Source organism: Ambystoma mexicanum, chromosome 1p, assembly GCF_040938575.1.
Source record: "Ambystoma mexicanum isolate Mex_15411 chromosome 1p, UKY_AmexF1_1, whole genome shotgun sequence".
Lineage (NCBI taxonomy): Eukaryota > Metazoa > Chordata > Amphibia > Caudata > Ambystomatidae > Ambystoma > Ambystoma mexicanum.
Window position 1 is genome coordinate 1,316,133,286 of NC_090921.1, and position 23,075 is coordinate 1,316,156,360.

The following is a 23,075-nucleotide window of genomic DNA, read 5'->3' on the forward strand; positions in this document are numbered from 1 at the left end:
TAATGGGTGTCTAGTATCTGGTGTTTGACACAATGGTTGAGACAGCCCTGCCCGAAACTGGTATGAATGCAATATGGAGTGTTGAATGGCTTGGTACTTGTCCCAATTCGCATAACCTGTTGTGAGTGTCTGGAGAGAAGTGAATGGCTTGAATGCACCGTGTGCCTGATTGGCTGCATGCCGGCATGAATGCCCTTAGTCGTGATTAGATGCTTAAGTGTGACCCAGCGGAATGAATGGGAGATCAACAGTATATCTGGGGACCTCTTACTGCTAGGAATCGTGTTCGGAAGCTGTAGTCTACTACGACGAGTAACTGGAGTAACTTGACCTTGAGCCCTGCTGGACGAGAAGAATTGCTGTTGCTCTCCTTCGCAATCTGAAAGCTGCTGTGCTTCAAGGACTGACCCAGAGAGGACCTGGTAAGGCGCCATCTTCCCAAGCTACGAAGGACCATCGTGCACAGGTGATCTTTGCCTAAGCTCCCTGTTAGACAGACCTTCGACAGGCTGCCGACCCGATACAGGGATTGCTGCGGAACTCCAAGGAGAAGCACCCGGACTGTTGTCCACCACTGTCGCCGATCGCTGTCGCTGACTGGAGCCGCCGTGCTCCTGTTGCCTAAGAACTTCATTGATCCAAGGACGCTCTCGTCCGCATTGTCGCCGATGTATCCTGCTGGAGAAGGCCTGACCGTCGACGCGCCAAGGAGCTTCCATCGGTGGGTTTCCCGCCACCCAACGACTCGATGCCCTTGCTGGGCCTCAGTTCTTCAACTCTTTGCGGTCCCGAACTATCGACACCGAGGCGCCCCGCACGCCTCTTCCTTGCAAGACGTTTACGCTTCCCCGTCAACGAGCACCGCTAGGAACGACGCAGCCACTTCACCGTCGTAGCTCGACCTGTTCTCCGTCAGACGTTCGACGACCCATGACTCCTGCCTGAAAGGGAGGACACTCAAGAAGGGCCGTCGATTCCCCGACGCGGAACGCTACAACGCCAAGGTACTTTAGGGTTGCAGAAATATTGGAAAGTCTAGTGTGAACAATATATGGACTGGGCTTGTATCTTTCTTCTACAGGTTGCCCAGGTGGGGGGATCTCCACACGGAACTGTGACTAGGTAGCGGGACCAGTATTCGGCCAATTGTTCAACCATCTTGCTTTCCTTCCGCTCTCTACTGCTGGTTTCCTCTTTATTTGATCTGGGTGTCATTCTGACCGTATGCACTTTAATGAGATCTGATAACGTTAGTGGTACCACTTTAGAACTGTACATATTTGCCATTTTTGATTTCTGAGTACAAAGTGAGTTATCGTGATAGTGTACGTCACTTCGAATATTAATGATATAAAGACTGTGTTTTAACCGATACGGTGTGTGGACATTCCTTTGTGGGTGCTTGGGGACTATACTGTACTTAAGAACCAGCTCGCATCACCTCCTGAGAAGCTAGGCCTTGATTGCTCGACCACGTTTACCAATATTAGAGAATCTTGGCAGGGGTCTCTGTGTCTCTCCTCTACCAAATAGAGAGCGGAAGTACAGACCCCCCTCTGGTTTTTACAGGGGGCGACGGGGGGAAGAGGGTCAGGCACCAGTAAATCATTACGGGTCCGGCGGCAACCTGCCGGTAGCACCGGCACGGTTACCACCAAACCCGTAATGATGCCCATTGTTTCTTCTTGAAGTCACTCTGACTTCATAAAGAAATTATTTCTGTTAAGGAACAAACCATAACAGAAATAATTTCTTTGTGAAGGCTGATTGACTTCAAAGGGGGTGGGAAGCAGTGGTAGGGATTATGAAAAAGGAGCAGGCAGCGGGCTTAAAGGGGGTCCTATTGTGTAGGGTAAGGGGAGGACTGATTCAGGGATTAGGGAAGGGGGGTTTTGGATCAGTGTTGACTCTTGAGGCATAAGGGCACAGGAAAAGACAAGCAAAGTCAATTGGAGGGGGGGGGAGAAAGACACAGAGGGACCTGGAGGACAAATTGGCGGCAGTCAGGGCCTGTATGGGGCAAGGATGAGGAGGGAGTGGGGGAGGGGGTGCTGTGTTCCTGCTTTTCCTGGAGCCAACACCCAAATTCAGCAATCTCAGTCGGTGGTAGTTACAGGTTAAGACACGTATTGCTGCTTCATGTAGAATGCTAAGCTATTGGCCAGCAAGTCTGCTCCCATTATTACTGCACTGCCACTGGAAGGTCTCCACTCAGACATTTTCCCACTGGACACACAGAATGAACCACACCAATGTTAATGCTGTTGGTAATCTTGAAACAAACTGAACTATTTTTCACACTTTGGTGCTGAATTTCAGCATTATCTATTTGATATGGACTCCTTGTACTTACATCACTGCCTGTATCTCTGCTCAGTGCAGAGTTTGGCGTCTGGTCCTTGAGTGACAAACATCACACGTGGCGCTTACAGTCATTCCTTTACCCATCAACAAATGGGTGGGTTGCCCAATGCCTGCTGTCGGTAGGATTTTCTGACGGGTAGGAAAAAATGACAGGTCAGGCTGTCAGATTTTCCTACCCCATCACTTTTTCCTACCCCTGGGTGGGTGGGTTGCCCAATGCCTGCTGTCGGTAGGATTTTCTGACGGGTAGGAAAAAATGACAGGTCAGGCTGTCAGATTTTCCTATCCCGTCACTTTTTCCTACCCCTGGGTGGGTTGCCCAATCCCTGCTGTCGGTAGGATTTTCTGACGGGTAGGAAAAAATGACAGGTCAGGCTGTCAGATTTTCTTACCCTGTCACTTTTTCCTACCCCTGGGTGGGTTGCCCAATGCCTGCTGTCTGTAGGATTTTCTGACGGGTAGGAAAAAATGACAGGTCAGGCTGTCAGATTTTCCTACCCCGTCACTTTTTCCTACCCCTGGGTGGGTTGCCCAATGCCTGCTGTCGGTAGGATTTTCTGACTGGTAGGAAAAAATGACAGGTCAGGCTGTCAGATTTTCCTACCCCGTCACTTTTTCCTACCCCTGGGTGGGTTGCCCAATGCCTGCTGTCGGTAGGATTTTCTGACGGGTAGGAAAAAATGACAGGTCAGGCTGTCAGATTTTCCTACCCCGTCACTTTTTTCTACCCCTGGGTGGGTTACCCAATGCCTGCTGTGGGTAGGATTTTCTGACAGGTAGCAAAAAATGACAGGTCAGGCTGTCAGATTTTCCTACCCTGTCACTTTTTCCTCCCCCTCAGTGCGGTTGCCCAATGCCTGCTGTCGGTAGGATTTTCTGACAGGTAGCAAAAAATGACATTACAATTCCTGTCAGATTTTCCTACCGATAGGATTTTCTGACAGATAGCAAAAAGTGACGTTACACCGGGGCTCTGCCCAGTTAGCCCCGGCACACTTAAAACCCTGACGAGGCCTATGGAGGGCTACAACGGTTCTTTGGTAGTAGGTGGAAGAACATCTTGAATGGTGCTGACAGAGAATCTTTGTTCCTAACTTCCTCTTGAGTAATCGTACACCAAGCATTCAACATCGGTTTGCAGGAACTGTCACTTGTCTCTGTGAAATGTCATGTCTTGATGTCCTAGGGTTTAGTGCACTTAAACAATGCAGGAACATAAATAAATACAATTAAAATAAGTGCCACTATATGGTATGGCATGCATAACTTGTTGCATGGTGAAGTAATGAAAATCCACAGGGTCACTGTCGGTGAGTAAGGCATCCTGGAAGTAGATGACATTTGGTATGCCTTTGAGAAAATGAGTGATCAGTCTTTGATAGACAGATGCTACACAGGTCCATCCGCAAGGCATTCCAGAGCATTGGAACACAGCATAAGAAGTAATGAAGTTCTGATGGACTAACAGTCTGGATAAAACTTCACCCAGTTGCAAGAACACTGCAAGTGAACGTTGGTGAAATTCTTGGCATCCATGAGGCGGATGACCGATTCAGTAATGCCTGGTAGCTGATAGGAGTATGTGTTGATGTTCATGTTTTTGTTCATGCTCTTCAAAATCACAAACAAGCATATGACATTGTTGTCTGCCAACTGCGTGAGCATGACCAGGCTCAGCCACTCTCTGTCCTCTACAGGTTCAATGAGGTACTCCTCAATGAGGTTCCTAGAGAGATCGCAGAGGTCTTGTTGAGAAGTGGTAAAGACTAAGGGGCTCATTATAAGTTTGGCGGTGTGGGAAATATTCCGGGATATCAGGCGCCAGTAACAGTAGGTACCTTTGCCAGTATCCCACTGGAATTACCGGCAGGATACCGGCAAAAACCTAATGAGTAATGTAATCTCGTGATTCCGCTTTGCTGCTAAAGTCTGCCAGATAGGTCAGCAGTACATCAACACATAACACAGGACTATCGAAAGCTTGGGGCAGATGGATCCAGTTGAATTTTTTGAAGAGGCTGATGCCGGGCCCTTGCATGAGATATAAACCATGCTGGTGAAATTGCAAAATTGGAAATTCATTCACAGGACCTGTACTGTAAAAGGCACATTTTGTGACCATCATATGTTCCAGGCTCTTTGTCCACTTGAGCCTGCCTACATACTGAGGAAATGTGCTGAACAATGTTCCTTCTGGAATTATCCTGCAGTCTGAGCTAGCCAACAAGGAAATCATCTGGCCATCAATGCAAACTATGTAGTCCCTTTGCCTTTGCCCTCTTTAACTATTCCAGAATAGGACTGCAAGACTTATCCTTGGCCTCAAGCCCAGAGACCGCATATCTCCAGCCCTAAAATCTCTCTACTGGCTCCCAGTGACTGCAAGGATCAAATTCAAGACTCTTTACTGTTTGGGACCTGGGACCTCTCTACATCCTCTATAAAATGCCTCCCTGACAGAGTCCTCCGGTCCTCTGGCTTCAATTCTCTGCAGTTCAAATGTTGCTCCAAGCAGAGAGTGGGAGGTAGATCCCTTTCCTCGGATGGATCCTCCCTCTGGAACGGCCTCCCTGCCCCCACAGACTTGAGCCAGATCTTCTTCTTAAATTCCGAAAAATTCTCAAGGCTTTCCTTTTCTCCTCCTCCTTCCCTCTCCCCTTCCCTTGCTAACGTTCCCTCTGCGACTGTGGCCTGGTCCCATCAGAGTCATACAGGGGGCCAGACCACACCCCTACCAGTCCCCCCAGCAATCCTTTGCCAGGAATTGCCCTCCACCTCCCTTCCCCGGATTAGCTGTAACCTGGTCCACCCTGTCCACTGCACTCTTTCTTCCTTCCCCTTCTCTTTTCCCTGGCACTTGCAGTCTTGGCCCCCCAAACACTTGCCCATCCGCCTCCCATGGGCACCCCACTCCTACACTTCTCCATCTACACTCCCCCCTCACTTAGCACCTTGTCTTGCGCGTGTACTGTAGGATTGTCAATACAGCCGTTGTTGTTGTTCTGCTTTATTTCCTATGTCCTCCTCCCACCCACAATCTGTCTTGTGGCACCTAGAAACACTTGTGTATAGGCTCCATACAAATGTCCAATAAATAAATTAAATAGAAGAGTTGTATGCCCCTATATAGCCTGATAGTACCAGGTAGTGAAAGGACCATATGTATCATTCCATCATCAATGGTGTTCGTGTCATCCTTACCAGCCCTGCAGCAAGGTCTGTGACCAATGTGACCATTTGACATTGTATATACTGGCAAAATGACCCATCTTGTTAATATGTTATAACACAGGCTTTGAAAATGTGATCTGGGGAGTCCTACAAACGTTTTCCCTCACTTCCTACAGCCAGACTTCCATTTAATTTCATCTACTTTATTTATTGGCATTTGAGGCAAACAAAAAAGGAGAAGGAGAAGCAGAATTATATATAAAATGAATCAAACCATTTTGAGGCAATGGGAACTTGCTTCAACAGCAAAGGAGGAACAACATTTTATTTTGCATCTGTGTTTAGATACAAGGTGAAATGGCCCCACTTGCTTTCAAAGTGGAACATGACTGCCAGTGTTCCACCAGTCATTATTCAAGCAATGAAAAATAGTTCACAGCAGGGGTCAAGTCCTAATAATTTAAGTGGGGGGACTCATCAACAAACGCAATGGGATGTGACTTGCCAGAAATTAGCATATGAAAGTGAAATATGCGCATTTCATTAAATTGGCTTTGCAGAACCACCCAAATTGAACAGCACGAATAGCATTTGCCTTTCATAAAATCAACACACACACAAAACCCCCGTGTGTACCCTCGACTTGAGCCCTCGTTCCCAATTCTTGGTATTATTGACACCTGCAAAGATATGATCTGCACAGAGATAATACCAGTGGGGCGGGGTCAGGATCACAGAATCACAACTGCCCCATGTTAGTGCCTGAGGGGAATTCTGAATAATTCCTTTTACCTATGTATTGTCCTTGGCTTTGCCTCAGACAATGCATAGTGTGGATATTTTGCCAACGTAATGACCCCTCCCACCACCTATAGCATTTAAGTGACGTGATCTTCATTAAAGCAGACTACATTATTAAGTAATTCTCCCGTCAGGTTTATGCTTTCCTCTTTTTTTCAGCTTTATGGGAACTGGTTCATAGTTTTTAAGATAGGAATAGCAGGAATGCAATTACAGGACTCTGAGAACATGCACAACTTCTAAATAAACCATCACTTAAAGTATCCCAATGGGATAGGATGATGGAGCACCCTTCCATGTATGTATTGGCCATTTAGCACTGTTTACTATTTTAGCAAGGTAAAGGTCTCTTCTTTTACAATCAGGGACTGGCAATCGTATTCAAAGTACTCACAGTTAGGAAAGAAGATGGCTCCAAGGGCTACACTCAGAACTGCAAGTATCAACACAACAATGGCCATTATCCTCCAGAGCCGAAGCTTCCATTTCAGCAATTTAATTTCTGTGGGAAGAAAAAAGCATAAGCCATGGTGGCATTGGTGAGACAAACACTTGATGATGCAGTTGTCTCTTTAAAGTGTCCGCTTGCCACCAGATAGCCTGAAATAACTGGCCTATCCTTGCAGCCCCAAAGCCGAATGCATTTTCAACTTTTTGTTCATACAGGGAGGTCTGAACACTTCCTGGTGGGCTTCTGAGCCACAGCCTCTTGTTTGTGGGTACTAACACGTCATCCCAACGTGCAAGCACAGGTGCTAGCATAAAATGTCTGCCACGAGCACCGGCAGGAGGAGGAAGCCGAGAGCAGAGCAGTAATAAGAACTCCCTGTATGTGCAGTGCTGCAAGGAATCATCCTGTTATGTACTGTGACCTGATAAGGTAGGTTCTAACCGTTTCAGCTTCCCTGTGAGATAATTCTTAGAGGCAAGCTAGTGGAGTGGCCGGGTGGAGGTTGTGTGAGGCGGGAGGGCAGTGTTTACATGCACTAGAGCTCTCCAAAAAAATGGGAACTGTAATACTAGCCTGGAACATAAGTCTGCGGCCTAATACAATGAAGTACATACAGATGGGAGAGAAGGACTGATTATCCATGATCTTCAACTACTTATGAACTTTCAAAAAAACATTAGAAGTCAACTAAGTGCATCAGCAACTTAAAAACTAAGGATTTATGCTGAAGCATCAACTAATACTGAAGAGAAAAAAGTTAATTTGTTTTAAAATACCATTCACCTCCTGAAGAGCCACATGTTAAGTGGTGAAACACGTGTTGAGGTTATCTTACTTTCATAACGAAGACTTTCAAAACAATTATAATTTGCACAGATATGGGAAATTGATGAGATATTTCACAACTGAGAACTATATTATAATAAATATCCACAAACATGAAAAATTGAATACTTTGTCATCTTTTACGCGTGAATAACGAAAATCAACTTTTTCAAACAATGTAATACACAATGTAAGTTATTTATATATTGCTAGCTTATTTTGTGTAAGTAGACATGCAGGACCCACCACATAAAGAATGCATAAGGACTTTTCTTAGGATGCTCCTCCTTGCCAATTGATCCTAGCCTGAGAATAAGGCAACTTCTAGATTCCATAAAAACTATCCCCCATAGAGCTTGTCTTTTGATTCAGACATACCTCGTGTAAACACCCACACTGGCAACCTCCCTCTTTTCCTCCACTCAGAATCTTCGCAGAGCTGGACCGTTGCTGAGCTAACTCCTAATGATATTGCTTTTGTTTCCTCCATGTAGTCTTTCTAAGATTCTTTCCTGTCCGTATTGCTTCTCTCTCATTTTCCCAGCCGTCTACTCCATCTTATCAATATTATTGCCCTCCATCCATTTGGCCTCTCTGTATCTTCCTGGCTTTCCTCTAATGACTTTGACAACTTTTTCACCTCAAAGGTTTCCGCTCTATGGTCCCTTTTCACTTAAATCTCTTCATCTCTTACCCCACCCCATCCAGCAACTTTTCTTCCAACGTCCTCCTTCTATATTGATTCCGACACAACGTTTCCTGCTTATCTAATGGCCATTCCACGGCCTCTCCTATCTAAACCCAACTCATCTTCTGTCTTTTTAACTTCCCTCTCCACAATCTCCATTCCATTTATTTCAAATATGTAGTAATCATTGCAAAATTGAAAAAACATTCCCCCAACCCAACACTACCTGTAAACCATCCTATAATCATCCTTCCTTTCTTTCCAAACTTCTTGAATGAGTTGTCTATCCACAACCGTCCTCCTATCTGTAAGAAGATTCAATTCAACACTACAGCTAAGTCAATGCCTAGTCTGGGATACTGAATGGAAACCCTTATTGATATATCTTTATGTCCAGTTCATGAGTTCTGGATGACTACCCCTATATAACACCCCTCTCTTAGAATCCCCCTGACCCCACTGAGCCAAGAAGTAGTTCTGTTTTGCAAGTTTAAAAGGTTTATTTGAGAAATAAGACAAAATATAGATACCACGCTTTTATAATAAATTAATAATCGATATCGCCCTTATAAATATAATGTTAATCAACAATGGGTAATCTGACACTAACACACTTCTTTATAATCAATGAGGAGTTAGTATAGGATGGATCAAGTAGCAAAAATACTTTTATGATTTCAAGGGAAAAGCAATGAGGAATAAAATGCAGTACAGAAATACTTGAGATGATTTTAGCAAAAGATAATATAATCACTTTTTCTCTGGCAATTCAACCCCCTCCCCTATGCAATGTAAGACATGGAAGTAGATGGAAAGAGGAGCACACAGTTCTCAGGAATGCAATCAAATACAATACGAAATTCAGTTCCCCCCCAGCAAGCTTAGAGAAAACCGGTATGAGTTTTAAAACACAGGCCCAAGTGCTTTGAATGTGATGGCAATGAAGTGAGAAATATGCTGAAGATGCTTTTAATTCCCTTTAGGAGGTTCAGGGTGAGTGAGAGATACTTGGGATGAGTTCAGGCTCACTTTAGCAATGATTCAGAGATGGTGATTAAGAGGCAAACGAATTTTTAGCAAGGAAAGAAATGACTGCTGATGGTTACACGTGGCTGGATTTTTAACCCAATCGCAAATCGCGGTAAAATTCGCGAGTGCGTGAATTGTGATTACGGCAAACGTATAAGGAGTTGCAAGTCGGTTCTAGGTTCGTTGGAAAGCTGAGATTCTAAGCTTTCAGAGGAAAGTTAACTTTCGTTCCTATCCCAAACGGTTCCAGAGATACGGACGATTAAATAAAGGTAGTTTTTCGGATTTAAAGTAAACTCAAAATGACAGGTGACAGCTTGCAGCTTCAGAATTGACAGGTGACAGTTGTGCAGCTTTACAAATGACAGATGACATGATTTCTAGGAGGCTGTTCTACTTAGGTTAAAATAGTTTGGATTAGATTATTTTAACTAAGAGATTGGTTCTGCACAGTTCTGCTAGGTACTCACAATATAAATTTGAAATAGGCCTCGCCACGGATCTGGTCAGGTTTTGGACTGGACTCCGGTTCTGGTCTCGGCACTTCACAGTGATCTGGGTCAGCTCTATGGTTCTGCTCACAGCGGTCTGGGTCACTCTGGATCTCTGGTCTGGTCTGTCCGGATACAGCGGTCTCTGCACGGCTCCTGGATCTCTGCACTGGTCCTGGCAAAAGTTCTTGGCAAGGGATTCAAGCAGCTCGCCCGGCTGTGAGTAGCTTGCAATGATTTGAGGCCTGCTGCAGAGAACTCAGCTTGTGGTTTTAGGCCTCTGATTTAGGTTCTAAAGTATAAGTTCTAGGTTCTGGAGTATGTAGCTGGAGTCAGTCTGGAACTGGTATCTTCTGGATGTTGTGTGGTCCGGCAAAACGCTCCGCAGCAACTGGATTTGAATGTCTCTACCTGTCCCAGCAGTCTCTTTTCATGTGTTTTGAAAATGGGTGTGTGCCTGGGCCTAGCTAAGCCTGCCCCTCTCTACTTGTCATTGGCCCAATTCTCCCCTCTCCCATGATTGGGTGAAGGAAATGTGAGTCAGAGTGATGCTGTAGGTTTTATGGGTCAGAGGATCCTCCCCTGGTCAGTTTGCCCACAAATCTATATTTGATTCAAATACATCCTTCCCAGATATACAATTTGTTGAAATTACATGTGCACATTATATATTCCTTATGGTCCATGCTTGCCCGCCTCTGATCTTCCTGGGGGCTTGCATTCAAAAATGACAACATTTAGCGCTTTTTAACTGGTTTTGCAATATCGGACATTTACCCAAATTTACACACATGTGCGCAAGGAGTATGGACATTAATTGATGAAGTGTCAGATTTTTAACATGCAGACATTTGGAGTGAGACCCTATTTTCCGCTAGCAACCCCCCAGAATACACCACAGGGTCCTAACGCATCTCAAAATGTTCACAGAAAAATCACAAAAATAATGATATTACTTATATAATTCTGACAAGTCCGCACTTTGAGTTATCTATCTTTTTAAAATTATGCCCTGGTCAAAAAGGGGTGTGGCTTCCCACATCACAGGGTGAAATAACTGGTTTATCCACTTCCCCCAAGCTCAGCTGCTAGCAGAGGCACTGCCCCTCCCAGTTTCCCCTAAGAGGAAGCCACTTTACGGCCCCCCAATATAACATTTGCCTGAGTCCAGGACAGGCCTTTGTTCAACTCCCTGTAGTCCCCAGCTGCTCCACCCCTAATCTAATCAACAGGGCCATGTGACCTCAGGACACAGCTGTTGATCCAGTATCAACTCCTGTCGGGGGTAGTTGTCAGGCAGAATTCAGTTTCATCAAGCCAGGTTTCAGCTAAATGTCACTTTTTGTTCCCAGTTTTCTACATTCAAATCAAACTGACAATTTTTACATATACATTAAATAATTACTTCCTTCAAGTCATTTCAGAATATAGTTTTACATTGTATCCACCTCTTAGCAAGTCTTTCCTTGGTCTGGTTTTGTTTCATTTGTTCAGTTTTACACAAAAGTCTGGTGGTTTTAAAACGCCGGCTTTCTGATAGTGGTGAGTACTGGTAATGCAACCATTTTTGGGATTAAGAAAATGAATTCCCCACAAGAAGGTTGTATCTTTGGAGTGGTCTCGTGCCAACTGCGCAGTTCTCCTATTCTGGCATGAATGTGGGCGGCGATAGCTCATCCCCACATCCACCCAGTCTATTGATTTAGTTTGTTCTGGGATAGAATAATGGGCGGCGACAGCTCATCCGCACATCTACCCAGTCTATTGATTCAACATGGGTCAAAACCCATGACAAATCCCCCTGCCCGACTGCGCTTTGATTCAAGTCGAGGGGAAGTCGGGTGCAAAGGAGGTTTTGAGCCCTTGCGCTGGTATGTCCCCATTATCTTCTTCCAATCCCGTAGGTGGCACAGTTCAGCATCTTTTCCTCCCTCCAGTCGATCAATCAGTTCTCCTTGCTGGTCCTGATGGGAGGATTGGGCGGTACCCTGGGCCCCTCGGGTATCGACTCCCATTCCCCGGTCGTCCTCCTTGGTCAGTCTCCAGGTTTTCTTTCTCCTAGGACGACAAAGGAAAAGCGGCAATACCTATTCGTAGACATTTTTCCACCACTATTAATGGTGTGGCAGACATATACATTTTATACTTTAACATACCTAACATTTTACTTTTGAGATACAAGTTATCATTCAAAGACAGTGGCTTACAAGAGTATAATATTTTAGAGACTATATGTGGGATATTTTAGGGTTGGAACTGAATTAATCTGGAGCGGTCCCCTCTGGTATTGCAGAGGACTCCTCCAGTTGCTGCAGAGTGTGCCGGGGATTGCAACACTTTAGCTGATTTATATGTACCCACTTGTCTTCCCCCTCTGCCAAACCGCCTTTGGGGATGCGGAACTTGTAGGCCACAGGGGAGATCTTGTCTATAATTTCAAACGGTCCCTTCCATGTAGGCAAACATTTTCTCTGTTTGGCCTGGTTTCTTTGGAAATTGTATAGATAGACCCGATCACCCACCTTACATTCCTTTCGGGTAGTTTTTAAATCATAGTGGGTCTTCATGCTCTCGGCTGATCTTTCTAGATTCCGCTGAGCATAGGCAAAAGCATGCTGAAGGTGTTTCCTTAAATTCTCCACATACTCATGAGTTGTGGAGGCATTTATCAACGTTTGCTCTTGGGTTCTGTAGAGTAAATGCTGGGGAAGCACCATCTTGCGTCCAGTCGTCAACTCAAATGGCGACATTTTGGTTGCAGATGAAGGGGTAGATCTGATGGCCATTAGGACCAGAGGTAATCGAATATCCCAACTTGGCCCAGAATCTGCCACAAACTTTTTTTAAGATGCTCACAATGGTTCGGTTATATCTCTCTACTGCTCCAGAAGAAGCTGGCCGGTAAGCAATATGTAGCTTTCTTTTGACCCCCAGTATCTCCCACATCTTTGTCATTACTACCCCTGTCTGACTCAATCCTTTGAGGTAGACCAAAACGGGAAAAGATGTGGTTAATCATCAGGGCAGCTGCTGTTTCTGCCTTGCAGTTTGGGGCTGGGAGACATTCCACCCACTTGGTAAACAAGCATGTAACGGTCAACATGTACTTCTTTCCTCTAGACGAGCGAATCACAGGGCCTACAAAGTCGATTTGAAAATCTGACCATGGCAGTGTCATCCCCCTCTTTTGGAGAGACGCACGGTGTGTGAGGGATGATGGCTGAAATTGTACACACACAAGACACCCCTTCAAGTATTGGTCGAGGTCCTGCCCCATGTGTGACCAGTTGTCAATGCCCAAGGCTCCTTTCCCAGGGATCTCCTCACCTGGGTCTTTACTGTGGGTGAGTACCTTCTGCCTCCTTCTCCGATCCTTTGGAGGTTTCTCTTCTTCTTCTTCCTTCTTTAGAGATCCTTTACCCTTCTTACATTCAAAGAGATAGGGACGGTCTCCTCCCGAGGCCACTTTGACCGTTAATAGAACAAACAGTCAAGTGAACCCTGGGGAGCCCGCTCCTTCAAACAGGGAAAAAGCCTGATTGGCAGAAAAAACCCTGTGTAGCTGCAGATGACGATGGCCGGTTGAGGGTCCAGAGGCAGGTAAGGACTTTCTACTATGATCTTGGTTGTATCTCCAAAGGCTAGCGGAGCTTTCTGGAGGAAGGAGCCCAGGAAGGAGAGGTAAGGAAGAGTCGCTGTAGAGCACCTCCGCCATACACACGGAAGCTGGCCAGGAAGAGTAAGCATGGGAAAAGAACTCCCGGAGAAACAGGTAAGATCAGAGAGAACGAGAAGTCAGAACGAGGGAGAGCACAAGAGAGAATGAGAGAGAGAGAGTGAGAGAGCGCGAGTGAGTCTGAGTGAGAGAGAGTGAGAGAGCGCGAGTGAGTCTGAGTGAGAGAGAGTGAGAGAGCGCGAGTGAGTCTGAATGAGAGAGAATGAGAGAGCGCGAGTGAGTCTGAATGAGAGAGAATGAGAGAGAGGGCGAATGAGTTTGAGTGCGAGAGGGTGAGAGAGCGAGAGAACGGAAATGTTGTGAACATTTCCCCGAGCGGGTGCGAGCCGACAAGTCGGAACCCCGCCGCCAGGGAAGGCAGGTCTGCGGCAGCTCGAAGCCGATAATAGAAGCAGCACTAGACAAAGCCGGAAATAACACGTAAACAAAGATGATATGTAAGGAAGGCAATGGAAGCGAACCGCAAACAGGCGAGAAGGAAAGGGCAGCAGCGTAAGTATAAGCAGCAAGGGGAAATGCTGAAAACAGGAGGAATCCAAGGAAGGCACTGGTACGGATCAAAACGAAAGTCAGCAAAGCGAGTTGCAACGCGACTCGCGGGGGGCGTGGCTTCCCTATATGCCCATAGCAAAAAAAAGGCTAGACCGCTAACAGACAAGCGGTAGAGTCCTAATAGCGCCTCCATCTTGCCCATAGCTTCCATGGCTGCATCGTTGTGACAGTATGCCCTCTCCCTATCCCTTCTCCTCCAGGTTTACCTGGGTGAAGGCGATGGAACAGTCTAAGGAGACGTGGGGCGTGAATGTTACGTCTGGGTTCCCAAGATTGTTCTGCAGCGGAGTACCCTTTCCAGTGGACCAAATACTGTACGATGCCATGTCTGTAGCGGGAATCCACCAGCCTCTCCACCTCATACTCTTCAGGGTCAGGATCCTCGATCCTTGAGGAGGAGAGTCCACGACGACACACGGGATCGGGATGATAAGTCTTCAGAAGAGAGGTATGAAATACAGGGTGAATCTTCTTCAGACTAGGTGGTAGTCGTAAGCGAAAAGCGACAGGGTTAACCTGAGACAAAATAGGGAATGGACCTATGAATCGGGCTCAGAATTTCCCTGGGTGAACCCAACGTGGAAGATATTTGGTTGACAACCATACCTTAGTTCCTACTGTCCACCTGGGATTAGGTGATCTCTTCTTATCGGCGTATTTCTTGTAGCGAATCCTACTAGCCTCCAACTTCTGCACTGCCTCCTTTTGGATGGAACGAAGCTCATGAAGGCGTTGATCAACCGAGGGCACTGTAGTCGGAGGTACCCCAAAAAGAGGTATGTGTCTCGGATGATACCCATAGGTAAAGAAGAAGGGACTACACCCTGTAGCGTAATGTTGGGTATTGTTGTAGGTGAATTCGGCCAATGCTAGATAAGACTGCCACCTGTCCTGTTCCTGATGACAGAAACAGCGGAGATACTGTTCGAGGGTGGCATTTAAACGTTCTGTTTGGCCGTTACTCTGGGGATGGTAACCCGAAGATAAAGCTCTCTTTATTTCCAACGAGCTACATAACGCTGACCAAAATCGTGAGGTGAATTGAGTCCCTCTATCAGACACAATGGTCCGGGGCAGGCCATGTAATCTCCCCACATCTCTCAGAAATACTTCGGCAGCAGCAGGAGCAGAAGGCAGACCAGGCAAGGGAGAGAAATGTGCCATCTTGCTCTGGGTGTCTACAGTCACCATGATAGCTGTGTACCCCTTAGAAGGGGGAAGATCTACAATAAAATCAGTAGAGATATGTTCCCAGGGTTGAGACGGTAGAGGTTCCTGTTGGAGCAGGCCTAAAGGTCGGTGTGTGGTTTGCTTGTTGGTGGCACATACTGGACAACCCGTCACATATGCCCTAATGTACTTTGACAAAGTCGGCCACCAGAAATATCTAGAAGCCCAATGTAGAGTTGCCTCTTGGCCCTTATGCCCTGCCGAAGGAAGGTCGTGGCACCAGTACAGGGCTTGAGTTTGAAGTTCCTTAGTCGGTAGAAACAGTGCGCCCTGATGAAAGTATAACATACCCTTTTTAACCAGGAGTGGTTGGTACTCCGATAACACTTCGGAACGGCATGTAGCAACCTCTACATCATGCAAGAAGGAGCTAATCATTCCCAGAATTCTCTTGCCCACAAGTATTTCATCCTGGCCCTGATTCTCTTGGTACTCCAGGCTCCGAGAAAGAGCATCTGCTAAGGCATTGTCCTTTCCGGGAAGGTAAGTTATTTCAAAATCAAATTGGGAAAAGAAATAGGCCCAACGAGCATGTCGGGAATTCCGACACTCCATCTGCTGTAAAACCTTCAAATTTCGGTGGTCTGTACGGACCAGAAAAGGATGGGCAGCTCCCTGTAATAAATGTCTCCATTCAATGCAGGCCTGGCGGATTGCTTGTAGTTCTCGTTCCAAAACTGAGTAGTTCCTTTCACTTGGTGTAAGCGACCTGGAATAATATGCAACCGGATGTTCCATTCCATCCTTGCCAACCTGCAGGAGGGCGGCTCCAATTGCTCCTCCTGAGGCGTCTGTCTCGACCACAAAGGGGAGAGATTGGTTTGGTTGCACGAGAATGGGAGCAGTCGTGAAGGCTTTCTTAAGTAACTGGAAGGCTTGGTTGGCTTCATAATCCCATTCAAACTTCTGACCCTTCTTAAGAAGACGAGTGATGGGCAATACTATGTCAGAGAAATTAGAGATGAATCGTCTGTAAAAATTGGACAGACCCAGAAACCTCTGTATCTCCTTGGGACTCTTTGGAGTAGGCCATCTGAGGACTGCCCGTAGCTTTTCGGGATCCATCTGTACCCCTTCCTTTGAGAGGATGAACCCTAAATATGACACTGACGCAGCCTCGAAGACGCACTTCTCTGGCTTAACCAGGAGCTGATTATCCCATAACCTTTGGAGGACCTGAGTGATATGCCTTCGATGTTCAGAAAGGGAAGAAGAAAAAACCAGGATATCGTCCAGATAGACCACTACCGAGGCACATAACAAATCCGAAAAAATCTTATCAACAAAACGCTGGAATACAGAAGGGCGTTCACCAGACCAAAGGGCATGACTCTATATTCAAAATGTCCCAGAGGAGTCCGAAAGGCGGTCTTCCACTCATCCCCCTTCCTGATTCTCAGCAAGTGATAGGCTCCCCGGAGATCTAGTTTGGTGAAGATTGAAGCTCCTTCAACCGCCTCAAGTACCTCCTTTATAAGGGGCATCGGATATCTATCTCGAATCGTCAAGCTGTTCAATCCCCGGTAATCTATACATGGCCTGAGTTCAGAGGTGCCCTTCTTGGGAATGAAGAACATTGAGGCCCCTGCTGGAGAATGAGATTCTTGGATCAAGCCATTTTGTAGATTGGCGTCTAGATATTCTTTCAGTGCCCTTCTTTCCGGGAGGGACATCGGATACATACGCCCAAAAGGCACCGATGCTTCAGGCTTCAGATCCATCGCACAGTCCTCTGCTCGATGAGGGGGTAGAGTACGGGGTAGTTTATCTTCAAAAATCTCGGTGTACTGCTGGTAATACGGAGGAATCGTCTGAACAAAAGCCGAGGAGGTTGGAATTGCGACTCCCCTCCCCTCAACAGGAGATGCCTGGGGTAGACACAAAGCCGAGCAGAACGGCGACAAAAAGCTGACAGTGTTGGCTGACCAGTCAATTCTGGGATTATGTTTGCGCAACCACGGTATGCCCAGGATGACCGGGAAGTGTGCAGCTCTAATAACATCAAAGGTAATCTGTTCTTGGTGCTGAAATAAAGACATGGTGGCTGGACCGGTCTCCTGGGTGATGGGTCCGGATGAGAGAGGTGCTCCGTCAACCCCCTCTACTGGCAAAGGACAATTCTTTTGATGTAGGGGAATAGCTTGTTCTTGCGCCCACTGAATATCAATAAAGTTTCCTGCGGCACCGCAGTCCAACATAGCCAAGGTTTCTAATGAAGCGAGTGAATCAAAAGTGAGATGAACAGTAAATACCATAAGTCTATGGTCCTCTTCCGACTCATTCTGTAGTCTGGAATTGCAGGGATCTTTCAGCTCCGCCCGGTTCCTTACCCTGCTCAAGACCGGGGAGATGCGTTTCCCGAACGTCTCGGGGGTACCTCAGGGCAACTCCGAAGCAAATGCTTTGAGGATCTGCAGTACATACACAGACCCTGATCTCTGCGTCTTCTTCGTTCCTCAGGAGTCAACGGACCTCTAGTTGTTCCAATTTGCATAGGCTCTTCTGTCTGTGGTCTGGTAGGGGTATTTGCCGTTGGGTTTCCTACAGACTGATGAAGTCTAAACCTCCTTCTTTCAGACCTTCGCTCGTGTAATCTGTATTCCAACTGCAGAGACATCGTGACCAAATCCTGGAAGGCAGCAGGGCGTGCCATCCGAGCAAGCTCGTCCTTGAGTTCATCATGTAAGCCTCGTCGGAAGAGGGTCTGCTGTACAGAATCCGGCCACCCTGCCTCTGTCGCCAATTTCATAAATGTGGAAGCATAAGTCTGGACATCCTGGTTTCCTTGACGGAGATCTAGGAGGGCTTCATAGGAAGAATATTGGACCTCCGGTCTTTCAAACCTGGCACGCATCAATTGAGTGAACTGAGTGTAGTTATTAACCGCGGGATTTGCCTGGGCTATCAGTGGAGTAGCCCAAGCCAAGGCATTACCCACAAGGTTGGAGACCAGAAACCCTACTCTGGCTCTGTCAAGTTCATAAGCCTTAGGTCGAAACGTAAAGTATATCATACAGGCATCCAAAAATTCTTTCAAGAGTTGAGGACTGCCTTCATATTTCCCAAAGGAGAATGTCAGTGGTGGTAAATCGCCACGGAAATCTTCTCGAGCCGCTACCTGTTGACGTAGGTTGATATTCTCTGTTCTGAGGTTCTGAACCTCTGCCTGAAGGCCTTGAATCGCTGTCACCATCTCCTGGTATTGCTCCAAGGAGGCCATAGTAGCTGTTTGGCGTTGCAAACTGTCAATGCCCAAGGCTCCTTTCCCAGGGATCTCCTCACCTGGGTCTTTACTGTGGCTGAGTACCTTCTGCCTCCTTCTCCGATCCTTTGGAGGTTTCTCTTCTTCTTCTTCCTTCTTTAGAGATCCTTTACCCTTCTTACGTTCAAAGAGATAGGGACGGTCTCCTCCCGAGGCCACTTTGACCGTTAATAGAACAAACAGTCAAGTGAACCCTGGGGAGCCCGCTCCTTCAAACAGGGAAAAAGTCTGATTGGCAGAAAAAACCCTGTGTAGCTGCAGATGACGATGGCCGGTTGAAGGTCCAGAGGCAGGTAAGGTCTTTCTACTATGATCTTGGTTGTATCTCCAAAGGCTAGCGGAGCTTTCTGGAGGAAGGAGCCCAGGAAGGAGAGGTAAGGAAGAGTCGCTGTAGAGGACCTCCGCAATACACAGGGAAGCTGGCCAGGAAGAGTAAGCATGGGAAAAGAACTCCCGGAGAAACAGGTAAGATCAGAGAGAACGAGAAGTCAGAACGAGGGAGAGCACAAGAGAGAATGAGAGAGAGAGAGTGAGAGAGCGCGAGTGAGTCTGAGTGAGAGAGAGTGAGAGAGCGCGAGTGAGTCTGAGTGAGAGAGAGTGAGAGAGCGCGAGTGAGTCTGAATGAGAGAGAATGAGAGAGCGTGAGTGAGTCTGAATGAGAGAGAATGAGAGAGAGGGCAAATGAGTTTGAGTGCGAGAGGGTGAGAGAGCGAGAGAACGGAAATGTTGTGAACGTTTCCCCGAGCGGGTGGGAGCCGACAAGTCGGAACCCCGCCGCCAGGGAAGGCAGGTCTGCGGCAGCTCGAAGCCGATAATAGAAGCAGCACTAGACAAAGCCGGAAATAACACGTAAACAAAGATGATATGTAAGGAAGGCAATGGAAGCGAACCGCAAACAGGCGAGAAGGAAAGGGCAGCAGCGTAAGTATAAGCAGCAAGGGGAAATGCTGAAAACGGGAGGAATCCAAGGAAGGCACTGGTACGGATCAAAATGAAAGTCAGCAAAGCGAGTTGCAACGCGACTCGCGGTGGGCGTGGCTTCCCTATATGCCCGTAGCAAAAAAAAGGCTAGACCGCTAACAGACAAGCGGTAGAGTCCTAATAGCGCCTCCATCTTGCCCATAGCTTCCATGGCCGCATCGTTGTGACACCAGTATGCAACCTCTCTTAAGATTTCCAGTGTTGTGTGAAACCCCCTATTACCGGCGGTGGCCGCATCATGGGTGTGACTTAACATCAGGCTTGGGAATGAGGTAGGAACCACCCACTGATCATGGCCAGCTTGGGATTTCCTTACCAACAAACCGTCTTGGATTCGGAACATTTTTGGACATTTCATCAACACTCTTAGGTCCTCTTTCCCAATGTAATCGGTATCCGTCAGGGGAAAGTTCTCAGGGTCCTCAAGGTGTTGGTAAAACTTACCAATAATTGGATCCCCCTTCTGAGCTGTAATTAAATCAGCATCAGGGGTCTCCTTACTCCATTGTGCAGTTGAAAGATCATTGTGAGCACTTGTCTGGGACCTAGTGATAGCGGTGACCTGGATTTCCCCCAACAGGGACTCTATTTCGATTAGATCCCCTTGGATGGCCCCGATTTTGGTCAGCTGATCAGCTAAGTCATTTCCAGTTTTGTCTGGTCCCTCTACTTTGGAATGACCCTTGATCTTATTCCAGTAGATGGTCATCCCATTCGAGGTGACCAGATCATCAATGTTTTGGATTAACTTCCCATGTTTCAGGGGTTTGTTATTAGCGCATAACATGCCTCTGGTTTTCCAATTAACCAGGTGCTCCACGAACCCGTTCCGTACATAATCCGAATCGGTGATTATGACCAGTTCGTGGAGTTGATGTTGGACAGCAGTGAGGATGGCCTGATGCACAGCCATCAACTCTGCCACCTGACTACTTCGGGGACCAATTTTGTATCCAGCGGAGGGTTCTGGAAACTCCTTCACCCAGGCATTCCCTACGCCGGCCACCAGTTCTTTCTCCCCGTTGTTGTCAACATGGTAGGAGCATCCATCCACATAGACAGTGGGCATTCCCTTACACTTGTCTTCTTCAAAGACTTTGTGTGGGGAATTAAGGTATGCCTCCATGTTGTCCTTGATTTTTTAGGCTTTCGTCCTCGAGACAGTTTTCTCTGGCACAATCATGCAAGTCAGCCAGACCTTGCGCGAGGGGATTCTTCTTGTTTTGGCCATATCTGACCTCCACAGGAAAGCCTTGCATTGACAGAATCCAGGAAGTAATTTGGGAATTACTCACATTTCCGGCCCGGATTCTGTCACTTTGGAGATATTGCAGAGGCTGGTGTGGAGTCTCCACTATGATGTGTTCCCCCTGGATAAACGGGCGGTAATTCTTCAATGCCCACACCGTTGCCAGGAGTGCCTTCTCACAATCGTTGAATTTTTCCTCCACAGAGGATAACGTTTTGCTCGCCTAGGAGACTACTTTATTGACCTTGTCATGCTTTTGGTATAATACTGCCGTCAAGCACGTATTAGAGAACCCCGTCTCCAGGAAGAACTCCTTGGTTCTGACAGGGTAAGCTAGGCAAGGCGCTTGTGAGAGGCTTCTTTTGAGTTGTCTTACCGCCTCGGATTGTTCTGGACCCCATTCCCACTTGACCCCCCCCTTCAAGAGATGAATCAGGGGTCTAGTGATCTCTGCGTAGCCTTCAATGAACTTTCTGCTGTAATTAGTCAGTCCAAGGAGGCTCCTTAGTTCCCGCAGAGTTGTGGGGTCTTTCAGTTTCTGGAGTGCTTCCACTTTCTTTTCTTGGGGACAGGGACCCTGAGGAGTAATCTCATGTCCCAAGAAATTAACACGGGTTCTACACCACTGTGCTTTCTGAAAGGAAAGTTTTGCTCCGGCGGCCCTCAACTGTGTCAGAACATAACGGATCTCCGCTATGTGTTCCTCCACAGATGAACTTTTGATAAGGACATCATCTACATAAGCCAGGTTACCCCTCGCACCCAGGTCGGGCATGGCCTTATGTAGGAAAATGTTGAATTCATTGCCGGAGTTGAGGTATCCGAAGGGAGTCCGGGTCCATGTGTACTGCTGGCCCTCAAAGGTAAAAGCCAGTTTGTATTGGTCCTCCCTACTGACAGGCACGGTCCAGTATCCATTGGTCAGGTCTATTGCAGTGAATAACTGTGACCCCTGGATCTGGGCCAGCCCTTGGTCAATGTAGGGCAGAGGCCATCGGGAAGTATGGACCCGTTTGTTGAGCTCCCTGAGGTCGACGCAGAGTCTCCACTGGCCGTTTGGCTTCAATATTCCCAGCACCGGATTATTGAAGGTGCTGTGTATTGGACGAATTATTCCCCGGGACTCAAGGTTCTTAATTATTTCAGTAAGGGACTCCATGGATGCGAGAGGCAAACGATATTGCTTCACCAACACTGGAGTCATTCCAGGGTCCGTGGGAATTGTTGTGGTGTGGATGTCGGTGCGACCACAGTCATATGTGTCTACCGCAAAGAGATCTTGGAAATCCAAGAAAACTTGTTTCAACTTTTGCTTCTGTTCCAGAGTCACACAGGCATCAGCTAGGTTGACTCTCTCTTCAACTATCTGCCTGAAGCCTGGAAAGACTTCTGGTTTTGCTATCTCAGCGGCCTCCTCCAGCTGGGTGGAGAAGTCCCTGGTCAGAGTGCTGATTTGGACTGGAGGCCTCAGGTGGGAAAGGCAACCCTCATGGACCTGGAAAATCATCTCATCCCTCCTGAAGTCACAAGTCACATCTTCCTTACCATAGGGGCAGGAAGTGTACACCAGGAAGTTCCCCCCATGCCGGGTAAAAATCCTGTCTGGTGTTGTATTGTCATCACTGTCACTGTCAAAACAGTCCTTGGGGATTGGTCCTAAAAGTTCATTTCCTAAATCAAAGGAAAAATGTCGGTCATCAACCGCCATTCCAATAATGGTGCCTGCGGCTAGAGTAATACTTTTTAAGTCGCTGTTATCCACCTCTATTAGAATGGTGTCATGTTCTATGTTGACTAATGGAGTTGGGTTTACCCCCAACCCTTGCTGTTGGAGAGAAGCGTTTAGATGTATGTAAGCATCAGTGTTTTTCAAATGTTGTCCTCTTTTAACTTTCACTTCCAGGGAGAATTGTCGGGTCCTTTCTGGGATGGTGACTTCCTCTTTAATCTGAATTTCAACTGCATAAGGTAGCAATTGAGCTGACCTAAATGCTTTTTCTGGATCATCAAAGCCCATGGGATTATCCGCTAATCGGGACCAAGCTTTGAAGTTTATTAGGTCCAAACTAATGGCAAAGCGATTGAGAATGTCACTGCCTAAGTAAAAGGCGGTAGTGACGTCTCGCACAACCCAACAATTATGGACTATGCTCTTGTTGCCAATGGAGATTTTGAGCATACACCTGCTTGGCAGGAGATGTTTGGAATTAGGTGCTTCCAGGTCCATTTCCCATTTGTCTATCAG

At 46.9% G+C, this 23,075-nt stretch overlaps 1 protein-coding gene across 2 annotated transcripts in view; it reads right to left on the reverse strand.

Annotated features, from left to right (window-relative positions):
- The window catches only part of LOC138453529 (acidic mammalian chitinase-like), a 206,001-nt gene that overhangs the window by 137,744 nt on the left and 45,182 nt on the right, over positions 1-23,075 (reverse strand). For both annotated transcript variants that reach the window (XM_069606481.1, XM_069606492.1), the window contains exon 2: positions 6,731-6,838. In XM_069606481.1, the coding sequence (XP_069462582.1) occupies positions 6,731-6,838 (108 nt within the window). The remainder of the gene's footprint in view (positions 1-6,730; positions 6,839-23,075) is intronic.